Consider the following 22,035-nt stretch of genomic DNA (forward strand, 5'->3'; position numbering starts at 1 on the left):
ATTTTAATATATTGTTGAGTCGGTTTATTTGCTCGACCATGAATGCTGTCAAAGCTCCAAACTACCAGTAGGAGTGTCATTTTTAAACTTGTAGAATGTAAATCCCCCAAAGTACATGGCCCCATTGTCCTCAATTGAAGTATTCTTTATTGTCGCTTTAGTATTTAGTGTTGTGGCACATGACAATGCAAATCAGGGCTAAAACTAACAATTTTTCAGTTAACGTAAATTTTATTCTCAATCATTAGTCTATAAAATGTAAAAAAAATTAAAAATGACCGACATTTCCCTGAGCCAAAGTATTTTTGTCTTAACGTTCAAAAAAGAAATAATTTAAATGTACGATATGAATGTGAGAAGCCTGAACCTGTCAATATTTGGCATTTGTGCTACATTGTCTTTTTTTATTGTTTATCACTGGTGGGAAATCATAATTAAAGATGATCTTGCAAACCAGTCATTTGGAAATGACCGATCCTGTGTCTCACATCAGTGATTAAGATAGAATATGACTATGAAGACAGGAGCCTTTCTTGACTGTCTATGTCAGTGCAGCTAATGGTCAACAGCCTATACATGGCACCGAAACTCTCCATTAGTAAAACACTTTTATCCTGTCTAGTGTTTACGAAAAGCTACCAGCCTCCCCCTCCCGCTCATCTCTTGGTGTGTCACTGCTATCTTTAAGTGGGCAGCATCTGGGTGTGTGAGGGTGACGGTAGAGGTTCCTGGAGATGTGAGTAGTATCAGAGGCTTGTGACATGCTAGTAGGAAGTATCTGACCAGAGGGCTTCTCATTTTCCAAATCTTGCCACTGGATCTGTGTGGTGTTGCGTCTTAAAATAGCCCGACAGAGAGTATAAAGAGACCCACACCGGGAGGCTTGTTGATACACAGGGAGACACTAGACCGCAAGGGAGCCACACTAACAAACACCACTTCATCTTTCTGCGGGAGTACGATTGAGCTCTTAAGATCTGCTCAGATTTGTAAGACTTGAAGGAAGTCAAACTTAATATTTGTAAGGGTGTTGCTGGATTTCCAGCAAGGTCAAAGGTAAATTTAACTTCTTACCAGGATGAAATACTACCAGTGCCCCATATCCCAGACTATGGGAGTCAAGGCCCAGGACTGTGGCGTCCCAGTCAGCTGCAAGATCTCTGCTTCTCTGAAGCCACTCCGTAATGTGCACTTCCCCAATGACATTGTTTTCCTGGACTATGTACGACACGGGGAGCTGGAGAGGATTGGAGTTTTCATACGAGCCAGAAGAGTCAACCTGGACACCATCTACCACTCCGGTGAGAGCCCATGAAACATTTACAGCACCCTGATATAGTAAATGTTTGTGCAGTTACACATCTTACTAAACCACAAAATGACAAGATGCTGAACTGATGGGTTATTTTTCACTGCCCTCTCATTGCAGGCATGGCCGCCATCCACGAGGCCGTCCTGTCTGGAAACCTGGAGTGTGTGAAGCTGCTGGTAAACCACGGAGCAGATGTCCACCAGAGGGACGAGGAGGGATGGACCCCACTGCACATGGCCTGTAGTGACAGCTTCCCACACATTGCACGGTCAGCATATACACAATTCATATATATATATATATATATATATATATATATATATACATAATGTCTAGCTAGTTTGTAACAGCTACCATTTAGCCACCAAAAGCTACTGGTTATACCAGACCATGTGAGGCTGTAGAAGCAAAACCCTTAAGTGTATTGAATTGAGTAAGATTGCATTTTATGGCTTGTGAATTCAACTTTCCCTTTGTACAAGGAATATTGCTTCTGTCAAAAGTTATGTATTCGCGCTCTAAAGCCTACACTTTTGGGAAACAAACGGGTTGCTATTTTTCTCCAAAAGAAAGCAGCTGACATTACATGTTTACACATTTGCAAGCACATACCAACACACAAGCTCTCCTACACCACAGAGGTAAGAGAAGCTGGAGGATTTGCTGAATTCTTGCACCCCACTGACCTTCCTGACACTGAAGTATGGCAGAAACTCACATTGAGTTTACCAATGTGGCGAAGCAGCCAGATGTGTGCCCTTTTAGAAAGCAGGTTATATTGTGTTTCTTCCAGCTACCTTCTCAAGCTGGGTGCCGATCCTGAACTGGAGAACGACTGCGGGGAGAAACCGTCTGACCTCATTGACCTGGACAACAAGGAGCTGCTGGAGCTCTTTGGGCCAGCTATCAATGACTGAGAACATGTTGCTTTTAAAGCCACAAACCCGTCTGAAACCTAGTGTCCAGTCAATCGACTGTTCTGCAGGGATGGACAGAAAATGCCACGTCAGTTCAGCAACCTGATTTTGTGAGCTGGCTAAGCTTTGGAGGTCAAAGACTGGATGTCTGGAGGAAAGAGGGCTGCTGGAGCCGGTCGGCTGCGTCCTGACTGGAGTGAACTTTTGCTGATAGGGGCTTCCCCCTGAACTCCAGCAGTGCAGATTTACTGTGTCCTGTAAGAGGTTCTGATCTTTTTGTACCGCAATGAAGTGAATGAATCATTAGACTTTATATATTGGGATGTTGCTTGAATTGCGGCTTCTGAAACTGTTTCACTGTCGGCTCATTTGCACCTCTCTGAAAGCTAAGATTAGCTTGTGATGACTGCCTTTGCTGACAATTAGTTTTTTTTATTCTTGCCTTCTGATCACTTTTAACTTTATTCATTAAGTTGTTTGTACAGTATGACTTTTCATACTTTTTAAAATAAAGATCAATTTCAGTTAATCTGCCATTTGCTTTTGGTCCCATCACTGTGTGAGAGCAAAACTGGTCAAAGCACTGCAATGAACATCTCAATAAGCATAACTCTTACCATATATTGATATTGTGGAATATATCATCTTAGAGATGGAATATTTCACAACATTTAGGATGGCTTTATCATGACTGACTCAAAGCAAGCAAAAAGATCTCTAAAACAAATCGTTGGAACAAGATACATACCATTGTCATATTCATGCTTTTAAACGGGTCCAGCTGTAACGTTACAAGACAGACATGAAATGAGGGACTTTAAAATGTATCTTAAGAATGGAGCTAAAGGGTATGTGAAATGGGTCCCTCTTGATGTCAAACCTACAGAGAAACAACCCTTTCAGATCGCCTCACCTTATTCAACCTTATCGACCTCGCTTTCAGCAGCCAACAGTGTTTTTAGCTTGAAAACTCTGATAAACCACTGCCTGCCAAACAGCAGTGACTAACTGATGAACATCGTGGAGCATTTGGCAGCTAAAAATCCATTTGTTTTTTCAGTTGGAGACCAAAACAGAGCTGCGAGTGAATATTGGACTTCCATTCATCAGGTGGCCAGAAACTACTACAAATGAATGTTTATGTTGCTCTGCGTCTGCCTGATGGCTAAATAAATAGATAACCGTTTGCTATCAGTGTTGTGTTTTCAGCTTGCTCCACTGACCCCAAGTGGCCCAAAAAAATTTAACTATTTAATCTTTAAAGATACAAAGGTATCTGAATGGATACATATAACTAAATATGTTTTATATAACTATATGAATTCTCCAATTCCATTTCAAAGGAACTCTTACATAAACTAGTTATAAAAGCATCTTGACGCCGATTACTGGAAACACAAAACAATCTGGTTAATCTCATCAAGAGGGATTAAAGTCAGAATCAGTCAGCAGCACACTGACATTCAGGCTGCTTCAAAAGGGCTGCCAGAGGCCTCTCTGGGGCAATCATTACATTACATTACATTACAGTCATTTAGCAGACGCTTTTATCCAAAGCGACTTACAATTCAGAGTCTATCACATTTCTACACCGTAGGCACAGCTACGGGAGCAATCAACCATACTGATGAAACACTGTCGCTACGGGTACCGTGCAAAGCAAGAGGCATACAGTGTGAAGTAGGTTTTATTCTATTTAATCACGTACAACAGGTTCTAAATGTCCTTTGAATTACATCAGAGGAATAAAAAAATGTACAGCAGATATAAAATTGAAATCCAAGAACAGGCCTCTGTGAGGTTCTCTGTCTCTCTCTGAGTCTCTGCGGCCGCCACAGGTTCATTCTTTGAACTTCCACTCCTGTCGGCACATGGGGCACTGCTGCTGGACCTGCTGCGAGTTCAGCCACTTCAAGATGCAATGCATGTGGAAACAGTGGGAGCACTGACCCCAGACCAGCGGGCAGTCATCCCCCGGCACTTTACCTGCGAAATAAGTTTAATATTACAACTCAGTTACAATGGTGAGAAAAGAATCTTAACCATCAACACTCATAATTTAATATACTGCATATTGTGCCTTCGTTACGGCATCATTAGTTTTACCGTTACAGCTCAATAAATTAGCTGTAATGACAAAAAAAAACTATTGGATGGATTGAAATTTGCATCACCTGTTATTACTACACAACTTTACATGATCTCATTTATGTTCTGCCGTGCTTTTCCAACCAACTGTAACTAATTATGCTAAGATATTGATTGATTTTCTAAAATACATTGTAAACCATGGATAAAGCCTCAAGCATGCATATATAACGGACTGCTGGAGTTGCCGTTGCAGGAAGTAGCAGCCCGGAACCGGTACTCTTAATGCCAGACACGTAACGTAATGCACAACATCACGTTAGCTTGGCTACTCACAGTCTGGGCAGCAGCCATTGAAAGGCATCCTGCAGATCCCACAGTTTTCATCATTAGCCACCCATAACCAAGAGGCCACTCCGTTCCACTGTCGGATCTTTACCTTCATCCTGCGTGTCTGACAACAGCAGAAACACTCAATGACACACTCCCATAAGAACCACAGCAGCTAACGTTAGCATGTGAGCTAAAGCTAACAGATGACTTGTGTAGCTAGCTGTGCTAGATATTAGCCAACTTACTAGTCAGCGTCCAACGTCTCCTTCAGATATCCATTATTAAATTCAAATTAAGTTATAATGTTTCTTTGCAATCTAGAAATCATGTTTTGCCCAGTTTGATGCTAGTGAGCAACATGCAGCTGGTACTGTAGGAACCCGGGGAGAATTTCTTCTTCGTCTGTTGAAATTCCAGCCGGCTGTATGCTTGGACGCGACACGCTGCCCTCCACAGCTGTCTTCTTCTTCTTCTTTTGTTTTTAATGGCGGTTGGCAAACAACTTTTAGGTGCATTACCGCCACCCACTAATCTGGAGTGTGGACTAAGGATTGTAATTATCTAATACGAAACCCAAACAAAAAATAAAACAAAATAAAATAAAACAAAACAAAATAAAACAAAACAAATATAAATCTCAGATTCTATTCACTAGTCTTGTTGCCTCCAAAAACTCCAAAAGAGGCTTCCAACACTCTTCACCAAAGCTTTTCTTTAATACATCAGTTATATTCTCCTCTCCCAACTCTCTTAGACCACTTTTTAATATGTCTCTCTCTCCCTCGTACCTCTGACATGACACTAACACATGGTCCACAGTTTCCTCTTCATCACAAACTCCACACAGTCCACTATTGTGTTTTCCAATAATACAGAGGGACCAGTATGTCCATTCCTTAATCTTGTCATTACCCTCTCCTCTTTTCTATTTCGTCCACTAGGCCCTGCACTCCCAACCAATGGTTTATTTTTAAACAGATATCTTCCTTTGTTCCCTTTATTCCATTCAGTCTGCCATATCTTTTTGATGTGTCCCTTAATCACCACTTTAGCTTCTGACTTACTTATATTTACTTTAACAATATTTCTCCCACTCTTCAAAGCCTTTTTTGCTGCTTTATCCGCCATCTCGTTGCCATCGACTCCAACATGGGCAGGAACCCACACAAATTGAACCACTATCCGCATTTGATGGATTCTGTATAGTGCTTGTAATATTTCAAACAGTAAATCCTCTCTGCATCTGGAGTGGCTAAATTTCAGACTCATCAGTACTGCACATGAATCTGATGCAATCACTACTCTCTCTGGCCTGACGTCCTCTACCCACTGCAATGCAATAACTATGGCCATCATCTCACATGCAAACACCGACAAGTCATCACTCAGTCTCTTCCCACACTCATACTGGAATTCTGGTATTACTGCTGCTGCTGCTGTTCTACCATTATTGGGGTCTTTTGATCCATCTGTATAAATTTTTATACAGATTGTTATAATTCCTCCTGACATATGACTTGAATATCCCACAGTTTACCCCACATTCATCTCTCATTACTTCAAGGAGGCCAAGATCAACTTCAGGTTGTGGCAGTAACCAAGGAGGAACAGCTGGCAGAACCACAGCTGGAGAATAACTCCTATCCAATATACCCAATTCCCTAGCCTTCTCCTTAGCAGCCCAACCAAAGCTCTTTGTCAGCGTTTTTGCATGTTCCCAGCATGGCTCAATTGCCCTTACTGTTGGATGGTTGTTGTGTCCTTGTAAACTAGCCCAATAGGTCATCATTATCTGTACTCTTCTCAGCTCCAATGGCATCTCCCCCATTTCTACCTGCAATGCTGGCACAGATGTTGTTTTAAAAGCCCCACTACGTATTCTTAATGCTTGTGCTTGTATTACATCTAATTTTCTCAATAATGTTTTTGACGCCGACCTATAAGCCACACAGCCATAGTCTATTACTGATCTTATCAACCCCATATATATAGCTTTCAAAGCAGCCCTGTCAGCTCCCCACTCTGTTCCCACCAAGCATCTCATTACATTCAACACCTTTTTACATTTATTAACCATTTTATCAATATGGACATTCCATGTGAGCCTAGCATCAAACCACATCCCTAAAAATTTGTACGAATCCCTCCTTTTCAGTTCCTTACCATATAAATACAATTTGACCTCTGTTCCAATGTTCTTTCTTGTAAAGAAAAGGGTATTTGTTTTTTACACTGAAAATTTAAATCCCCATTCCAATGCCCACTGTTCCACTCTTTTGATTGTTTCCTGCATCTGTTTCACAACATATTCCACATACCTCTTTTCCACAGAGCCCCATCATCAGCAAATAAAGATCTTCCTATATTTTGTCCAACATTTTCATATACATCATCAATCATTATTGAGAACAATAACGGACTAATCACACTTCCTTGTGATGTTCCATTTTCCACCAACTGGCTGGCCGACAAACACCTTCCCACTCTCACTTCTATTGAACGACCGAACAAAAAATGTCTAACCCATCTGAACATTTTACCCGATACTCCCAATTTTCTAATTTTGATTAATAATCCCTCTTTCCACAGTAAATCATATGCTTTCTCCACATCAAAAAACACTGCTACCACTACCTCCTTATTCACTTACTCACCTCTGCTTCTAGACATGCTATTGGATCCATTGTTCCCCTTCCTTTTCTAAATCCACTTTGATACTTTGACCTAAGATTCCTTGTTTCCAAATAGTATGTTAGTCTTTCTGTGATCATTCGCTCCATGATTTTACACACCCTCCACAGTCAATTTAGGTAGAGCGCAAATAAATGAGATAACAATGACGCTATGCAACTCCACACGTGTTTACGTGTCCATGAGTGTGCATTTTTATGTCTGTCCACGGCTAATCTTGCATTCTGGGTGCCTAGTAGTTCTTTAGTTTACTTTGTGAGGGACTGTTTTATCAGCAACTAAATTTCCTTGAACACATGAGTATTATCTGACAAAAAAAACCGTAAGACGCTCTCTGGAGATAATTTAGAAACGTTGAAAACTGCTTTGGCCACCATGGAATTTTTTCATGGAATAGTTTCTTCTGCTCAGAATATTTGCCTTCCTCTCTGTCAATTATCATTTTTTATTCACAAAACAACTATATATGATGTTGGGAAAAATATATATTTCTTAGGATAACACATGTGATACAATTCAGTTCAGCTCAATTAAATTAAATTAATCAGATTGATAGAGTACATTCAAAAAGTCTATCAAATTCAGTACCTAAATCTGTCACATCCATTAGTACATCTATCAAAGGCAACTGCATTACTTACAAATCCAAAATGAAATAAAAGTGATATTAAAGTTATATATTTTTAAAATAATAAGAAATTAAAGAGATTTTCTTTCTGCACTCAAGATCTTAAGTCGCTCCTCACAACATTGTAAAGTGAGTGGCAGTGTGGCAGAGCTTGGAGAAGCACAAGGCAATCCCTAAAAATGTGAATCTCTCAAGTTCTGATGATAAATGTACTAATAAGCAGTGAACTCAGATCTCTGTGCTACATCATCTTACCTGGACGAGTTGAGGAATGCAGCCATTAAGGCAGGAAAAAAAAAACCTTGATGACAGCACGGGGGTCATGTCTCACACAAATACATCAGTGGTAAAACTAATGTTCCATGGATTATAAGCCTGAAACACTTATGATATAGTTTAAAGGAAAACACATGATTTTCACAGTTTTATCTCTCCACTAGGGGGAGACAATTTTATTGCAGAACAGATCTTGTGGCTCACTCTCCTGTGTCTGATACACAGATACTGACTTCCTGTCAACTAATGAGAATAAAATCCTTTCAGCTGATTAGATCATAATACAAAATAATTATAAAACGACTTATATGCTTAAAATACATTTAGGCTGTTGATCATTTTTAAAATAGATACAATTCTAAACATCAAGTGGTGTGCATTGCTGTCAGACACAGTGTTATTATTGCTACTACTACCTGATGGCACTAAAGACAAACATTTTCAAATCCTACACGTCATGAAGTACATGATACGTGACCTCTGGTTAAAGAATAATCCCATAAAATCATTAATAATGAAATTACCAAAAACACAACCAGTCATTTAACTGTCTGAAAATTACATCGACACAAAAATTAAGCAGGAAAAGAACAATATCCTATTCTGCCAAACCCTGTTATATGAAAACAGTCACATACACCACTACCCCATTTTATCTGCATGGTCTGATAGGTATACATATTGGCATATATTCTGAGCAATTATTTAGGTACTCCTCTCACACACATTTTATGAATCTGATAAATCTTCATTGATTCAATCAAAAACTTAGATGTATCCAAGAAACCGATGAACAAAGTGAAATTGCAACAATGGTTACTGGCAACAATAAGTAAATATGTACATTATGTTTTTGTGTCTTGGTTGCTTTTAAAACCAAATTCATTATCACTTGTGGAAATAAATAATTCTAACCTGTCTATCAGAACTCTCTAATTCACCTTAGAAAGGACACTAGCCAGAGCTGCTCCATTCATCACTACTACGAATGCCATCTGTTTTATCTTTTATAACCAAGAGCACTGAGTTCATACAGTCAGGCAGAAAACGGTCAACTAAAAAGTAAGAAACTATTTGTGATGAGGTTAAATTGTCATGCCTGCACCGTGTGTCTTATGTCTGTGGATACACACAATCGATGACCAGTCCTCATAATTAATGTTGAGCAATAAACGTTTTACATTGAGTATCGAGGTTGCTCTTTAAAGCAACTGTAATTTGCATGCAGCCTATACATACTTTTAATGTCTTCAATTATCTGTGTTTTTTGTGCTTATATTTGAATCCTCATGTCGAACAATAAAAATCTTGAACTGAACATTTTGTAACAGAATCAGTTGTAGGCCTACATGTTTTATAATGGCTGGTACACAGTTACTAGTTTTGGCGGGTGCTCGTTTGCTCTCTGAATACATAAGTACAGATATATATTTATATTTATATTTATATTGTACATAGTCGTTAAATGTTTGTGCATACATCTGTTTGTAAATTCTGTGTATGTATGTGGAGAGCAACCGGAGTCAAATTCATAAAACTGATTCTGATTCTGATCTTTTAGTTTTTATCTGCTCCTTCTTACAAATGATAAGTGGTTTGTCTTCGGGTAAAATATCATATTATTTATTAGGACCGCAAACCAACAACTAACGATGTTCTCGATTGAGAAAAACATATTCACTAAACAATCAAAATGCTTTATTTACAAGTTCACAGATTCACACGATATGTATGCAGATCCTTGTTGCAAATTGTCAATAAAGTTTTTCTATTTTTAAGAGGAAAGGGCGGGGCATATGGTATATCGTAACTTCCGCAAAGTATTACGCAACTTCCGCTAGCTTTAACACCGCGCCACCGGAGAAAGCAGCCGATAAACAACCCGCGTCTCGACACCGAAAGTTCTTTGTTCGTCTCCGGCATTAGCTTAACGCGTAGCCACCACGATGTCTGATAAGATGAGCATGTCTCTGGACGACATTATCAAGCTCAACAAGAAAGGAGGCAGCGGCCGCGGAGGACGATCGTCTGGCGGGCAGGGTGGAAGTTCAGGTCGGGCCGGTGGATCGTCAAGGCCGGTGCGGAATCGAGAGAATAACTTCAACCGCGAGAGGAACAACAGATCCACACCGTACACCCGGGTATGAGCGAGACGCAGTTAAAATGGAGCGAAAAACTGAAACGAAAGTGGCGCGTTGTTTCGTGGTGTTTTTTGTCGAGCATTTTGGATAGTTAGCATTTTAGGTTGAGTGGATAAGCTAAATATCCTCAATTACTAGTTACCTGAAATACCCCGCATGGATTATGTTACATCATGTGTCTGAATTTAGGTTTTGCCGGAGCTCTTAACTTCAGCTTTGTTCGGAAACTATCGGTTGATAAATTCATCGTCAATAAGTCCTCATGTGTGGCTGGAGCTTTGCGCAACATGGCTGCTTTGTGTCTGAGGCTGTGCCTTAAAAGTTGGCCTTTGAATTGTCATGTGAGGAGGATCAGCTACTGGTCGCCATTTATTTACCAAAAATGATCCAGCATTTAAATAAAAATGCATTTCTTACAATTTTCTGATAAATTTGAGTTAGCACGTGTCTATGCTTAATTTAGACAATGTAATTGTGTATCATGATATCTCATGTATTGTATCACGATATGACTCTATTAAGACGATCAAGTATCATATTTTCACCAAATCTAGCTTTACCAGAACTTGAAGACATGACAGTTTTGTTTTATTTCTCTTCACAGCCCAGAGAGTTGCCAGACAAATGGCAGCACGACATGTTCGAGGAGCATGCTGGGGGTGGGCACAGAGGACAAAGTGCAGGAGCCGACAGAAGTGTAGAAAATAATGGCAAGCTGCTGGTTTCCAATCTGGACTTTGGTGTCTCCGACTTGGATATCAAGGTAATTTATAAAAACCTGTGGAATCCACTTTGCTAGCATCAACGTGTTGTGAACGAGACTGATGTTCCTACTTTGATCCACAGGAATTGTTTGCGGAGTTTGGGACATTACAGAAAGCATCTGTACACTACGACCGGTCTGGTCGCAGTAAAGGAAATGCAGATGTCCACTTTGAAACCAAGGCAGAAGCACTCAAAGCCATGAAGCACTATAACGGCGTCCCACTTGATGGTGAGGTTACCTTTCTCATTCTACAATAGCATTGTCGTGCTGTGGTTGCTTGTTCAGAAGTGCTCAGGAAAGATGTTCTCTTGTTTCTTTTATTTTTTAGGCCGCCCCATGAAAATCCAGCAAGTGACTTCAGATGTCGACACTGAGAGTAGACCTTCTACACAAAGGTGAGTCATGTGGAAAGGACGACGCAGTTTAAGTTTGGGAAGATAAGTTATTGGCAATAATGGCGGGGGACCGGTCAAACATTTATAAACAAAGCTTGCTTTGCTAACGAGAAGGGTCTGACTCCAGAGCTCTGGGTTACCTCGTCGGTTAGAACCTTCCCAGTCCTGAACTTGTAGAAGGAAGTGACGGACATTTGTGTTAGAGACTATCATCAAGATACGATGTTATGTGTAAACATGTGATTTTTCCACCATGGGTGCTGGTGATGGACATGTCAAAGTCTGGAGCTCTGCAACAGGATGCTATTGTTACTAAATTGCACAGTGTATTTTATGTGTGTGCCAGTGATTGGAGGTTATTGGGTTATTTTACTGTAAATATCTGGTTGCATCTGAAAATGTCTGATCATTTTTTTGCAGTTCAAACGGAGGGTTTGACCGCAGCAGGCTTGGACAGCCCAAGTTTGAAAGGAGTGACAGAGGTGATCGGGGTGACAGAGGTGATCGTGGAGATAGGGGTGATCGAGGTGAAAGGAGACAAGGTGGCGGTGGAGGCTTCAGAGGTCGTGGAAGAGGAGGTGGAAGAGGAGGAAGAGGAGGTGGAAACAGACCCCAACTTTCAGCAGAGGAGCTGGATGCCCAGTTGGATGCTTACAATGCCAAGGTGTGTACTCGGCTTGCATGAAATAATGATTCTATATTTTGACCATACTGTGTATATTTTATTATAATTGCGTTTCTCCTATTTGAGTTTCAGATGGACACCAGTTAAAGGCGCTCAAAGGATGATGCTTCTGTCCCCTTTTTTGTTTAAATTTTTTTTTTAAATCAATTGGATGTGATTGATCGGACTTTATTACATTTTTTTAAAACTATTTTATTGTATGGACCATTATATTCTGTTGGTTTTAATATTCTGTATTTTTTTTTTTTTTTTTTAGCCATGCTTCAGTTTTATGTTTTTGGGATTTTTCTCCTGGGCCACCGGCTCCTGAGCTTTTTTCCACATGTATGGACAATTGCCGTAAACCTACATGATTTTTTTCTTAAATCGCATAAACATGATTCAGTGGTTTGACAGACTGTAATGTAATGTTAAACATGTTAATGTAATGCAGTTCTGTCATTTGGTACTGTATACATGACATATTTCAAAGGGTTTTGTACATAAATAATTATATGGAATTCTTTCTGGTGTTTGGTTATTTGGAGATTTCTCCTCCTGAGACAAAGTTGAGTTGCTCTTCACTGACAGTTTTTGCCTTTTTTTTTTTTTTTTTAAAGAAAAATGAATGAAAACAAGATTTGTCATATTTTACCTATTCTGTATATTTGTTAATACATCAGTCACTGCAACTTTAGCTATTCAGATGTCTTAAGCAGATCAAAATGTCAAATTTTAAAGCAAGACAATTTTGCTGAATGTGGCCACAAGGGACAATTATGGGATAATGCTGAAACGGTGTAGCAATCAGTAATGTCAGTTACAACCTTACAATAGCCACTGTAACCTGCTGGTAATACCAGGCCAAATGGCTTTAGTAGATTTAAATTTGTGACGGGAGGATTGTTACCGTTCCACTTTTAAAAGTTACTGAGTCTCATTCTCACTTTGTTAAACCAATGTCGGATTATTATTTAGATTTCTTTATTATGGTAATCTTATGAATCCCTAATCAAGTCAAAGTGACCAAGAATAAAATAAGAAACCTGTACTACAAAAGTATGCGTAGAGTATTACGTTATACGATTTTGCACTGCCTATCACTGTCGTGCAGTGTGTATGAACCTGTTCCAAAAATACCTACGAAAGAAGGATGAATCATTATCTCATCTTGACAGTATTATAACTCTTCATTGGTGCCATATACTCTCCATATAATATACCATCATATTTGTGTGAAATAACTCACTGTCGGCTGAAAATGCATCCACAAAATAAAAGAGAACTGTTTATTTTTTTACGTCATAGATAACCAAACTATTATTGCTAACCAGACTGCAGTTATAACCAAATCAATTTATTAATGTATGTCAGACTCTCCTCAGTGAATTAACGTTACATTCATGCTCATCTAGCCTATATTATTGGCTAGCGCACACCTAAATTATGACGAGAAGTAACCAACACTGCATCTCCCTGTCTGTTTCTTTTATACCTTCATATGGATTGTTTCTACTAAATAAGACTGTTAAATCTCCAAATGAATGTAGGGTGTCTCAACAGTCATATTGCATCAGCTTAAAGTGAAGAACACATTTACAAGTACCATATAGAAAGTCCCAGATTTCTAGAGGCATATGACAATAATAGGAATCATGCTCGAGAGAGCCGGCTAAAGATATAATAAAATATTATCAGTTTGATAGTTGATTGGTTATTGATAACAAAGAAATTAAAATAGAATACCGGCTTGGCACCTATGTGAGTTGAGTGACGTAATGACGGAAGTGACATTTTATAGGTTCTTAGACATGTTCCCGGAATAGTGTTGCGTGCGCAGCGCACTGGGCGGCGCCGCCGCCGCCGCCATTCCCTTGTTCGCCATACTCGCTCAGGAGCGCAGAGTAACGGACGCACCTTAGCGCCACTGTAAAGGCACCTGAAATCACAACTGCATTAAAAAAAAGGTAAGTGAGCATTCGTTTCAAGGGCAGCTAATAACGACGTGTCCAGGGTAATCCTAACTGGAGACGTTTTAATGTCACTCCTGATGGCAACTTGTTAGGCTAATGTTAGCCACAGTCTCTGGTTAGCTTGGCTGAATTGTTCCTGATTGTTCCAGCCCCAGCTCCTAGCCACTTGTCCCACCCTCTCTCCAGTCCCACCCTGTGTATGAGAGAGTCTGCGCTAAGACAAGTTTAGCCACATTAGTGAGTATAAATCCTTTCAATCAATCACGTTAGTTAACTAAAGTGCAGCTGGCAGTGTGCTGTCAATAGCGATATTCTAGCCGGTTTTATGAGATGGCGATAAGAAAAGCGGTGATGGTTAGCTAGCTAACGGTAACACTGACATGACATAAAGGGTACTGTTTATCACTACTGTAGCTGCGTTTAGCCTCTTCATAGCCATCTTGACATTTTAGTGTCGTAATGTTATTGATTTCTAATTGCTGTGATTTGCACAAAGAGAAAACATGTATTTTATTTACATCTCTTCCATATAAGTCTGTATTATTTGACATGCACTCAGTGAATCAGGCCTGCAGGAGACTGGATGGGTCGTGCTGTTGCCCTGCAGTTTGTTCTTGTTTAATACTGAAATAGATGGAATAATACTGGAATAATACTGAAGTGGAATGTCAAATATAAATACTAATCATAAACTTCTCTTATGAAGACAAACTTCTTCCCACAGCAGCCATGTACATGAAGACTTTGTGCCTAAAGAGGACATTCTTGATTTTTCACTGGAGTGACTGAGTTTAATGTCAGCAGTTGCATAATGCTTTGAAGCCCCTCCCCCACCAGCGCCTCTTCTGTCATTACAAACAGCCTCGATCCAAATTCTGTCTCTTGCGGATCTCAAATCTAGTTAAGCGAAGCACTGGAGTGCATTTTGAGATCAAAGGAATGTTCAGTAAAACTAGCCTGAAGTATTTTGCTGCAGTGTTTGGTTTGATTACCCATCCTCTACTGGGTCCACACAGTAATGTCCATACAAGTTGTGCATTGAACTTACATTCCTATTATCCAAAGGTACCAGGGTACATGCCTCAACTAAACCATCATGTGTTCTTTAAAATAAACTTATTCAAATGGTGATTTGATCATAGAAAATCTGTGCAACCAGTTGAGGTTAAATTTCAGCGTGTTTATATTTTACAATGCTTCTTTGTCACTTGTCATTGGTTCCTTCGGGTGCCAGAATGTTTGTGTGTAGTGATGGAATGGTAAGATGGAGCGAAGGAGTTTTTTTTTTTTTAACTGTTTTTTGGATCCTGCTCAGGCACGTTTATTTGACTGGAGACTAAAGCCAGAGTTCATTCCTTTACCGCTTCCTCTGACGGCTGCTAGTTTGGGCAAGTCAGAGGATAGACTTGAAAGGTATGTTAAGAGATTCTCACTTCAAACCAGATGGAGGAATCTCATCTGTGTGGTGATAAACACCGCTGCCTTTACAGATGTTCACAGGAGCATTGTGAGTTCAAGTTATGATAATATATATATATATATAATATATATATAATATGACTGACTGATACTGAAGGATGTCTGTGTTCTTCATTCTTTATAAACTTTACTTAAAAGTGTCATTTATTTTATTAACATATGTTTCCAGTGAGATATTTCTATAGTGACTTTGTTGTTGTAAACATAACTGTTGCTGTTCTTTAAACAATATCTAGATATATTTAAAATATAAATTCTAATCCTGTTCTGAATTTGTTTTCTTTAAAAATTATATTTATGTTTTTAAAAGCAATTATTTAGTAATGTAATTGACTTTTGGGAGGCATTAGTAGTTTTCATTATGTGTTATAAGCTGCTTAGAGCTAGTGTTGGGAAATGTATCATAATTCCCTCTCTAATATGTATTTTGTATTGCTGTGAAAAACCTCTACTTCAGACAACAATTTATTCAAGTCTCTCGCCAAAACTAAAATTATACAAGATTACATTTGAACACATCATGATAATGTTGTAATTTACCTTCGGCCAATACTAATTTTTACGGTTTGGAGCTTGAACGCACTGTAATGTAGCTGAAGAGATCATTAGCTGTTAGCTTAGCAGCACTGTGCTAGAGAGAGAGAGACCCTGTGCTGTAGGCAGACCCTGGTCTCTGCGGGTACTCAGAGCAGCATGCATGTCAATGAATCAATAATATTCATGTCTGATTAAGTTAGTTCCAAATGTTGCTAAGCTCTTAGCCAAGCAGGACTGTGCTGCTAGCCGGTTGCTCACGTTTACCAGCTCTCCTGCAGATATCAATAAAGATCACATTGATTTTTCCCTTGCAGACAACCACATGAGGCATTTCACTAGTTTACTTGCCCCTGGCAAGCGGTTCCGTCCATCCCTGCTTTTGGCATGACCTAAATAGTGCCTGGGCCCGTGCCCATTCTGAATACTGGAGGAATTATCTGCATTCTGTGTGTTCGACAAAGTCTTTCTCTTCTTACTTTTCTCAACCCTACCTGCTCCCCCCTCCCTCCCCTTGTACCCAACCCGTCTCCAGACATGGCCGATGATGAGGTGACTCCAGAGCAGCTTACAGCCATTGCAGCTGAAAACGAAGAGCCAGAACTGGTGAACTACAAGCCACCAGCCCAAAAGTCAATGAAAGAGATCCAGGAGTTGGATCAGGATGATGAGAGCCTACGCAAATATAAGCAAGCTCTGCTTGGCCAAGGGAACTCTGAGGCTGGTAATTGTGTGTGTGTGTGTGTGTGTGTGTGTGTGTGTGTGTGTGTGTGTGTGTGTGTGTGTGATATATACATGAATCCTAGATCTATCTTTCTGTTGAACATCATTTTTGCTCTGCTAATGAGTCAGGAAGGATCCTCCCCCCCCCCCAAACCAGTTAGTTTCAGAAAAGTCAACTTCTAAATAAATGTAAGAAAAAATTCTATGAAATTGCATCCATTTATGGCAAACTGTGACTGAGAGTTTCATAGCACGTTGATAAATCGGTATGCTCAGAAGTGAAGAGATAAGGTGTCTTCGGTGGGACTAAGAATAATCTAAATTCTAATTAATGTAGAGGCTGTCCCAACTACAGCTTAGCTGTCCTGTATTCACGTCCTGTGAAGTGAGACCGCTCACTCAGACAGCTGCATGTTGTAGGACACATCACCAGGCATCATGTGCAGGCCTCTTATTTGGTCTAAGCTGTCCTGTTATGTCACAACAAATACCTCTGCGTTAAATGTTCTATGTGTAACTTGTATTACACATAGAACAGGAATAAAACCTTGGAATCCTATAACAGCTGGTGTGGACTGGTGGACTGTAAAGAACTCTGGTTGGTTCTGTGTAATGATCAGCGGTTAGACCTGCTGGCCACCAGCCCGCTGTGAACCCCGGCGTTGGGGTTTGCAACGGGTGAATTTGAGTTAGAAGGTCTGTCTCCAGAGCCGATGTCCGCTCTGCTCCCGGCACAGTAGTCCCAGGAGTGAGGCAGAGGGGCCGTGGGGGGTCTTAGCTAACTCATTCATTAAACAAATATCAGTCAAAGGTGTTCACAAGGAGCTGTTTAGTATGTACAGTGTCTAAAATGTCACCTCTGGGAAAGTATGTTTTTTTATTTTTTTATTGAACCAACCTGTTTCTTTGATCCACCCTCAGATCCTGAAGTTCCAAATGTCCAAGTGACCCGGATGTCTCTGATCTGTGAAACCGCCCCAGACCCCCTGGTGCTGGACCTGCAGGGTGAGTTCCTGTTCCAGAGATCACTTACTTGTTAAATTAAATGTTTGCCTTAAAGTATAATCTGAGATTAGTCTCTGAACACATTACACGTTTTAATACTAAATAATGGCTGAAAACATGTGAAAAGACTATAAATTATATAGTACTGAATTGTTGTCATAGATCGTTTTATCACCATATTTGTGTTAAGGATTTTTTGGGCAGGCCTGAAATCATGGCTCATTGATGCACTGTAGCCATCCTTAGCATAAACCCTCCCAAAACACCGTACATGACAACAACAGCACACAACATCAGTGGTTAGAGTAACAACTGTGGTGTAACGGACCTCACAGTTCCTCACTTATGTGAACCGCGGATTAATTACACAGTTAAACGTTAACCATCACAGTGTGAAATAAAGTTTCACTGATGATCGCTATCCGCCAATATTCAGTCAAATATGTGATCAGGACATTGGCAGTCATGCTTTTCTAGTCGCCGATCTCTGATAATGTTCCATTGAAAACAACCAATGCGTGTTTAAATTGACACGAGGAGAGCTAGTAACGGTCTCTTATATCTATAATAACGGTAGTAGCATCGCTAATGGCCAACGTAGGTAGGTTCCGTTAGATTATGATGCGTTCAGACACTGTTCGGTGAAAATAAGTACTCGGCAAAGGTAAATCACAACGTCATCATGAGGAGTTCACATGTAATCCTGTAAAATTGAGTTTTGGTGAGAAACTTGAATAAATACACACAAACTCTGTGCGTGGAGAAGAGAGACACAACTCTGCAGTTCGCTAACTTGTTTCTCTTCCAATATTAGCCGCTCTGTTTCAACAAACAAATGTGCATGCAGGCTGAAATTCAACCGTGGTGTTGGTTCTGTCGGGAGATGCGGTGATTTAAACCAAGTAAGACTAGAAGAGCTGTGAGTTAGAAAAAGTCTGCTAGCTGCTTGGCTAATTCATAGAAAATGTAAGATTTGATACATGCAGAAGCATCAACAATAGTTGTGCATTTAAATCATTGACAGGTGAATTGTAATCATAATCTTAATTGTGAGGCCAGTTAAGATTCACACCTCAACTGGTCACTGTAGTTATTATGAAGAAAATATTGATGCCTGTGGATTTTTCCTCTTGTAACAGGAGACCTGGAAGCCTTTAAGAAGCAGGCGTTCGTTCTGAAGGAGGGCGTCGAATACAAAATAAAGATCAGCTTTAAGGTGAGAACTGTGAAATGGAAAAGACATTCAGGCTGTATCACACTACTAACAGCCACATGTCACTATATGTATTAAGTTTATTCATGATATTGATTTAGTATATATCCAGCTATGCTCATAGGACGCGTGTGTGGATCAGGGCTTATTAATAAAAAGCGACACAGTCGTGAGTTATCTTTTGATATCTCAACGAAAGAAACGGGTCAGATGCTAAACGGGTTACTCAGCATTTTTCCTCCATCCTATGAGATTTAAAAAGTTTCAGGGGCACCCTGCCTCAAATCGTTCATTTCTTATCCCTGTTAGGAGAACATACCTGTTGATGTCTTTAACAATGTTTGTGTCTCCGCAGGTGAACAAGGAGATTGTTTCGGGACTGAAGTATGTGCAGCAGACATTCAGGAAAGGAATTAAGAGTGAGTGAACAATTTTTGTTGACCTGTCCCACAAAAACACCAACTCTTCCTCTAAAAAACACTCAGTATTTATAAAGCAATTACCTGATAAGATGATCTCACCATAATGTCCATTCTCATCTGTTAACAGTTGATAAATCCGACTACATGGTGGGGAGCTATGGGCCTCGTCTCGCTGAATATGACTTCCTGACCGTGATGGAGGAAGCTCCTACCGGCGTGTTTGCCCGCGGCAACTACGCAATCAAATCCAAGTTTACTGACGACGACAAGCACGACCACCTGACCTGGGAGTGGAACCTCAATATAAAGAAAGACTGGAAGGACTAAAAGAGGCCTTTGTGTTCGGGGGCTAGGGAATCAAAAATCCCCCAGTCCTGTGCGTTCCTCAGCTGCTCCCCGCCATCCCCACCCTGTGTCCACCATTTATGCCTTCTTTGTGTTTACTTTGTTGTACATTTCACGTCTTAGTTACTGCCGCGCTGTCTTAAAACCCCCGCCATCCTCCCCACCTCCGTCAGCATCCGTAGCAGCATCCGTAGCAGCAGTCCCCCCCCGCCACCACATCCGTCCACCCAGCACCTCCCCTTTTGCCTGACGTTTTATTTCTTGCACACCAACCTGCCATCCTCACTCACTCTACCCTCCCACTGAGCTGTTTCATGTACCACCTTATTTCCTCACACCCAGCCCCCCATTTTATTTTTATTCTGGATTTTTGCTGCTTGAAGAGATTAACCCCGCCTTCCACCTCTCCAGAATGGTGTCTTCCTCTCTCACTATGAAGTATGTGGAAAAGCAACTGTACAATCAACTTTTGTTTGCCTTTTTTTATATAATTGTATCAATGGTTGTGTAATGTGACTGTATTCATATCACTGTTAATCAGCTGTAGTGTCCATAACAGGCCCCACCACATCATCCACCACCCCTCCACACAGCTTTTGTTTGTTTGCCGTCTTTTGATAGAATTACCAATACCTGCCTTGTAAAACAATTCATAGAGAGCTGCTGTACAGCGCCTCTCTCCCTTCCCTACATGTATTCACCCACTCCCCTTCAAATGGGGACTGGGGCCAAAGTGAACAAGGAAGTTAAAAAGTTTAAAAAAAAGCTGCCTTATGTATCGACTGTCTAAACCTATTGTCTATTGCCTTGCGAGTACAGGCGGTGCTTGCTATCAGGTAGTCTGTATATCAAGGGCTTACTCTCGCTACCAACCAATAACCACCTGTAGCCCTGTTGTAGTGGAGAATGTTTATACATATACTCAGATACAGGCTCTTCAAAATACACTGACCTTGTGATTCAAGGGGACTGAATGTTAAAGAATTGGAGAAATGGTACAAAACCCCAGTGAAAAATCTGTATTGTTGGATCTTGGCACTCTTGTTTCTTTTAGCCATGAGGCCTTAGCACAAACTATAATTATGTGAAAAACAAACCTTTGTAATTGAGCATTATTTTTTAGTTGATCCCCTTTGCCTTAATGTACATCATCAAGCCTCCCTCCCCCCCCTTGCTCATTCAGATTGCTTCATAATTTGTAGCCTCAGTCAGGACATCCCAGAGAAAGCACAGGAGGCTGAGCCAGGTACCGTCTGCTGCTGGAGACCTCGGCGGTGTCTGGTCTCACCCACAGACAGACACTGGTAGTGAAGAGAGAAAGCTGACCACCCCCCCCCCCCCCCCCCCCAGTGACCCTCTCAGAAAGAAAGCAGGTCATGTGACACCACCACCGAAACGTGCTTAATATTTATTGAGAGAGGAGGGTTTTTAAACGCAACTGACCAGAAACATTTCATTGAAATCAACTCGTACTGTACCAGAACTTATGGATGTACATTTTTTTGTTTGTTTGTTTCTTCTGATAATGACGACCATGTATTCCTGCTCCATACATCCCTTCACATTGTACAGTTTCTATGAAAACACTGGCATGCTGGTGGGGTTGTATATTCTATCATTTGTGATTGCTCTTCTCGACCAATAAAGATTTTGCTCAACTTGGCCTCCAGCGCTGGTGTTTTGCAAATAAGTAGAACTTTTACTTATATTTTACTGTGTGAATGAAGGGATGTTACACACTAACTTCAATTCAACCAGCTTGAGGAGTACTCTGCTGGTGCAAACAGCTAGATAATGTTGTCTGTGTCTTTAGAGTCTGATCTAAGAAAATGACCATGATGTCAGGGTTGTCTGAGCTTTGTCTTTAACACTAAACATTTATAACTCAAAGCCTGTGTTACAAGCTGGAAGCGTGGTGTTTGAAGGATGTGGGCATTAATAACGGACGATCTAACAAAAGGTGCTGTGTTTCATTATAGTATACTATCACATTTTCTGTTCTACTATACAATTGATTTTAGGACATTCGCTTTAGGACTTTTTCGACACGCTATACTGAGACTTGTTTTACCAATACCTGCCTTGTAAAATGCTATATCAAGACTGTTTTGAGGACAGACATTTCAGTAT

The 22,035-nt window shown here is 40.3% G+C and overlaps 4 protein-coding genes across 7 annotated transcripts; 3 read left to right on the top strand and 1 right to left on the bottom strand.

Annotated features, from left to right (window-relative positions):
* The first annotated feature begins 598 nt into the window (after positions 1 to 598).
* Positions 599 to 2,666, top strand: ppp1r27b (protein phosphatase 1, regulatory subunit 27b). The gene is made up of 3 exons (XM_076092055.1): positions 599 to 1,301; positions 1,430 to 1,580; positions 2,106 to 2,666. The coding sequence occupies exons 1-3, from the start codon at positions 1,079 to 1,081 to the stop codon at positions 2,227 to 2,229; spliced, it is 498 nt and encodes a 165-aa protein (XP_075948170.1). The 5' UTR covers positions 599 to 1,078; the 3' UTR covers positions 2,230 to 2,666.
* A 1,244-nt stretch (positions 2,667 to 3,910) lies between these two features.
* Positions 3,911 to 5,081, bottom strand: anapc11 (APC11 anaphase promoting complex subunit 11 homolog (yeast)). Its single transcript, XM_076091875.1, has 3 exons — positions 4,896 to 5,081; positions 4,654 to 4,771; positions 3,911 to 4,215 (listed from the first exon to the last, which is right to left on the bottom strand). The coding sequence occupies exons 2-3, from the start codon at positions 4,760 to 4,762 to the stop codon at positions 4,070 to 4,072; spliced, it is 255 nt and encodes an 84-aa protein (XP_075947990.1). The 5' UTR covers positions 4,763 to 4,771; positions 4,896 to 5,081; the 3' UTR covers positions 3,911 to 4,069.
* A 4,992-nt stretch (positions 5,082 to 10,073) lies between these two features.
* Positions 10,074 to 12,732, top strand: LOC142949498 (aly/REF export factor 2-like). Its single transcript, XM_076091173.1, has 6 exons — positions 10,074 to 10,386; positions 10,991 to 11,149; positions 11,233 to 11,380; positions 11,481 to 11,547; positions 11,968 to 12,211; positions 12,305 to 12,732. Exons 1-6 carry the CDS (start codon positions 10,192 to 10,194, stop codon positions 12,317 to 12,319), a joined length of 828 nt encoding a protein of 275 aa, XP_075947288.1. The 5' UTR covers positions 10,074 to 10,191; the 3' UTR covers positions 12,320 to 12,732.
* Positions 12,733 to 14,033: 1,301 nt separating this feature from the next.
* LOC142949500 (rho GDP-dissociation inhibitor 1-like) lies at positions 14,034 to 21,563 on the top strand. 4 transcript variants are annotated; one of them, XM_076091177.1, is made up of 7 exons: positions 14,055 to 14,178; positions 14,334 to 14,421; positions 16,733 to 16,921; positions 17,842 to 17,925; positions 19,065 to 19,141; positions 19,494 to 19,557; positions 19,688 to 21,563. In XM_076091177.1, exons 3-7 carry the CDS (start codon positions 16,735 to 16,737, stop codon positions 19,885 to 19,887), a joined length of 612 nt encoding a protein of 203 aa, XP_075947292.1. In that variant the 5' UTR covers positions 14,055 to 14,178; positions 14,334 to 14,421; positions 16,733 to 16,734; the 3' UTR covers positions 19,888 to 21,563. The 4 variants fall into 4 exon arrangements, with proteins under 4 accessions (XP_075947291.1, XP_075947292.1, XP_075947290.1 ...); XM_076091176.1 differs by lacking the exon at positions 14,334 to 14,421 and having other exon boundaries at positions 14,034 to 14,178; XM_076091175.1 differs by having other exon boundaries at positions 14,334 to 16,921.
* Positions 21,564 to 22,035: the final 472 nt, after the last annotated feature.

The sequence above is a fragment of the Anarhichas minor genome, unplaced genomic scaffold (assembly GCF_050575085.1).
Source record: "Anarhichas minor isolate MPS153535 unplaced genomic scaffold, ASM5057508v1 ptg000014l, whole genome shotgun sequence".
Taxonomy (NCBI): Eukaryota; Metazoa; Chordata; class Actinopteri; order Perciformes; family Anarhichadidae; genus Anarhichas; species Anarhichas minor.

Excerpts from the sequence above, each read along its gene's own strand:
- ppp1r27b (XM_076092055.1), top strand. The coding sequence starts at position 1,079 with ATGAAATACTACCAGTGCCCCATATCCCAGACTATGGGAGTCAAGGCC. Across the intron at positions 1,302-1,429 it reads GGACACCATCTACCACTCCG|GCATGGCCGCCATCCACGAG; the intron begins GTGAGAGCCCAT and ends CTCTCATTGCAG. Across the intron at positions 1,581-2,105 it reads AGCTTCCCACACATTGCACG|CTACCTTCTCAAGCTGGGTG; the intron begins GTCAGCATATAC and ends TGTTTCTTCCAG.
- anapc11 (XM_076091875.1), bottom strand. The coding sequence starts at position 4,762 with ATGAAGGTAAAGATCCGACAGTGGAACGGAGTGGCCTCTTGGTTATGG. Across the intron at positions 4,216-4,653 it reads CAATGGCTGCTGCCCAGACT|GTAAAGTGCCGGGGGATGAC; the intron begins GTGAGTAGCCAA and ends CTTATTTCGCAG.
- LOC142949498 (XM_076091173.1), top strand. The coding sequence starts at position 10,192 with ATGTCTGATAAGATGAGCATGTCTCTGGACGACATTATCAAGCTCAAC. Across the intron at positions 11,150-11,232 it reads TCTCCGACTTGGATATCAAG|GAATTGTTTGCGGAGTTTGG; the intron begins GTAATTTATAAA and ends TTTGATCCACAG. Across the intron at positions 11,381-11,480 it reads TAACGGCGTCCCACTTGATG|GCCGCCCCATGAAAATCCAG; the intron begins GTGAGGTTACCT and ends TTTATTTTTTAG.
- LOC142949500 (XM_076091176.1), top strand. The coding sequence starts at position 16,735 with ATGGCCGATGATGAGGTGACTCCAGAGCAGCTTACAGCCATTGCAGCT. Across the intron at positions 17,926-19,064 it reads CCTGGTGCTGGACCTGCAGG|GAGACCTGGAAGCCTTTAAG; the intron begins GTGAGTTCCTGT and ends CTCTTGTAACAG. Across the intron at positions 19,558-19,687 it reads ATTCAGGAAAGGAATTAAGA|TTGATAAATCCGACTACATG; the intron begins GTGAGTGAACAA and ends ATCTGTTAACAG.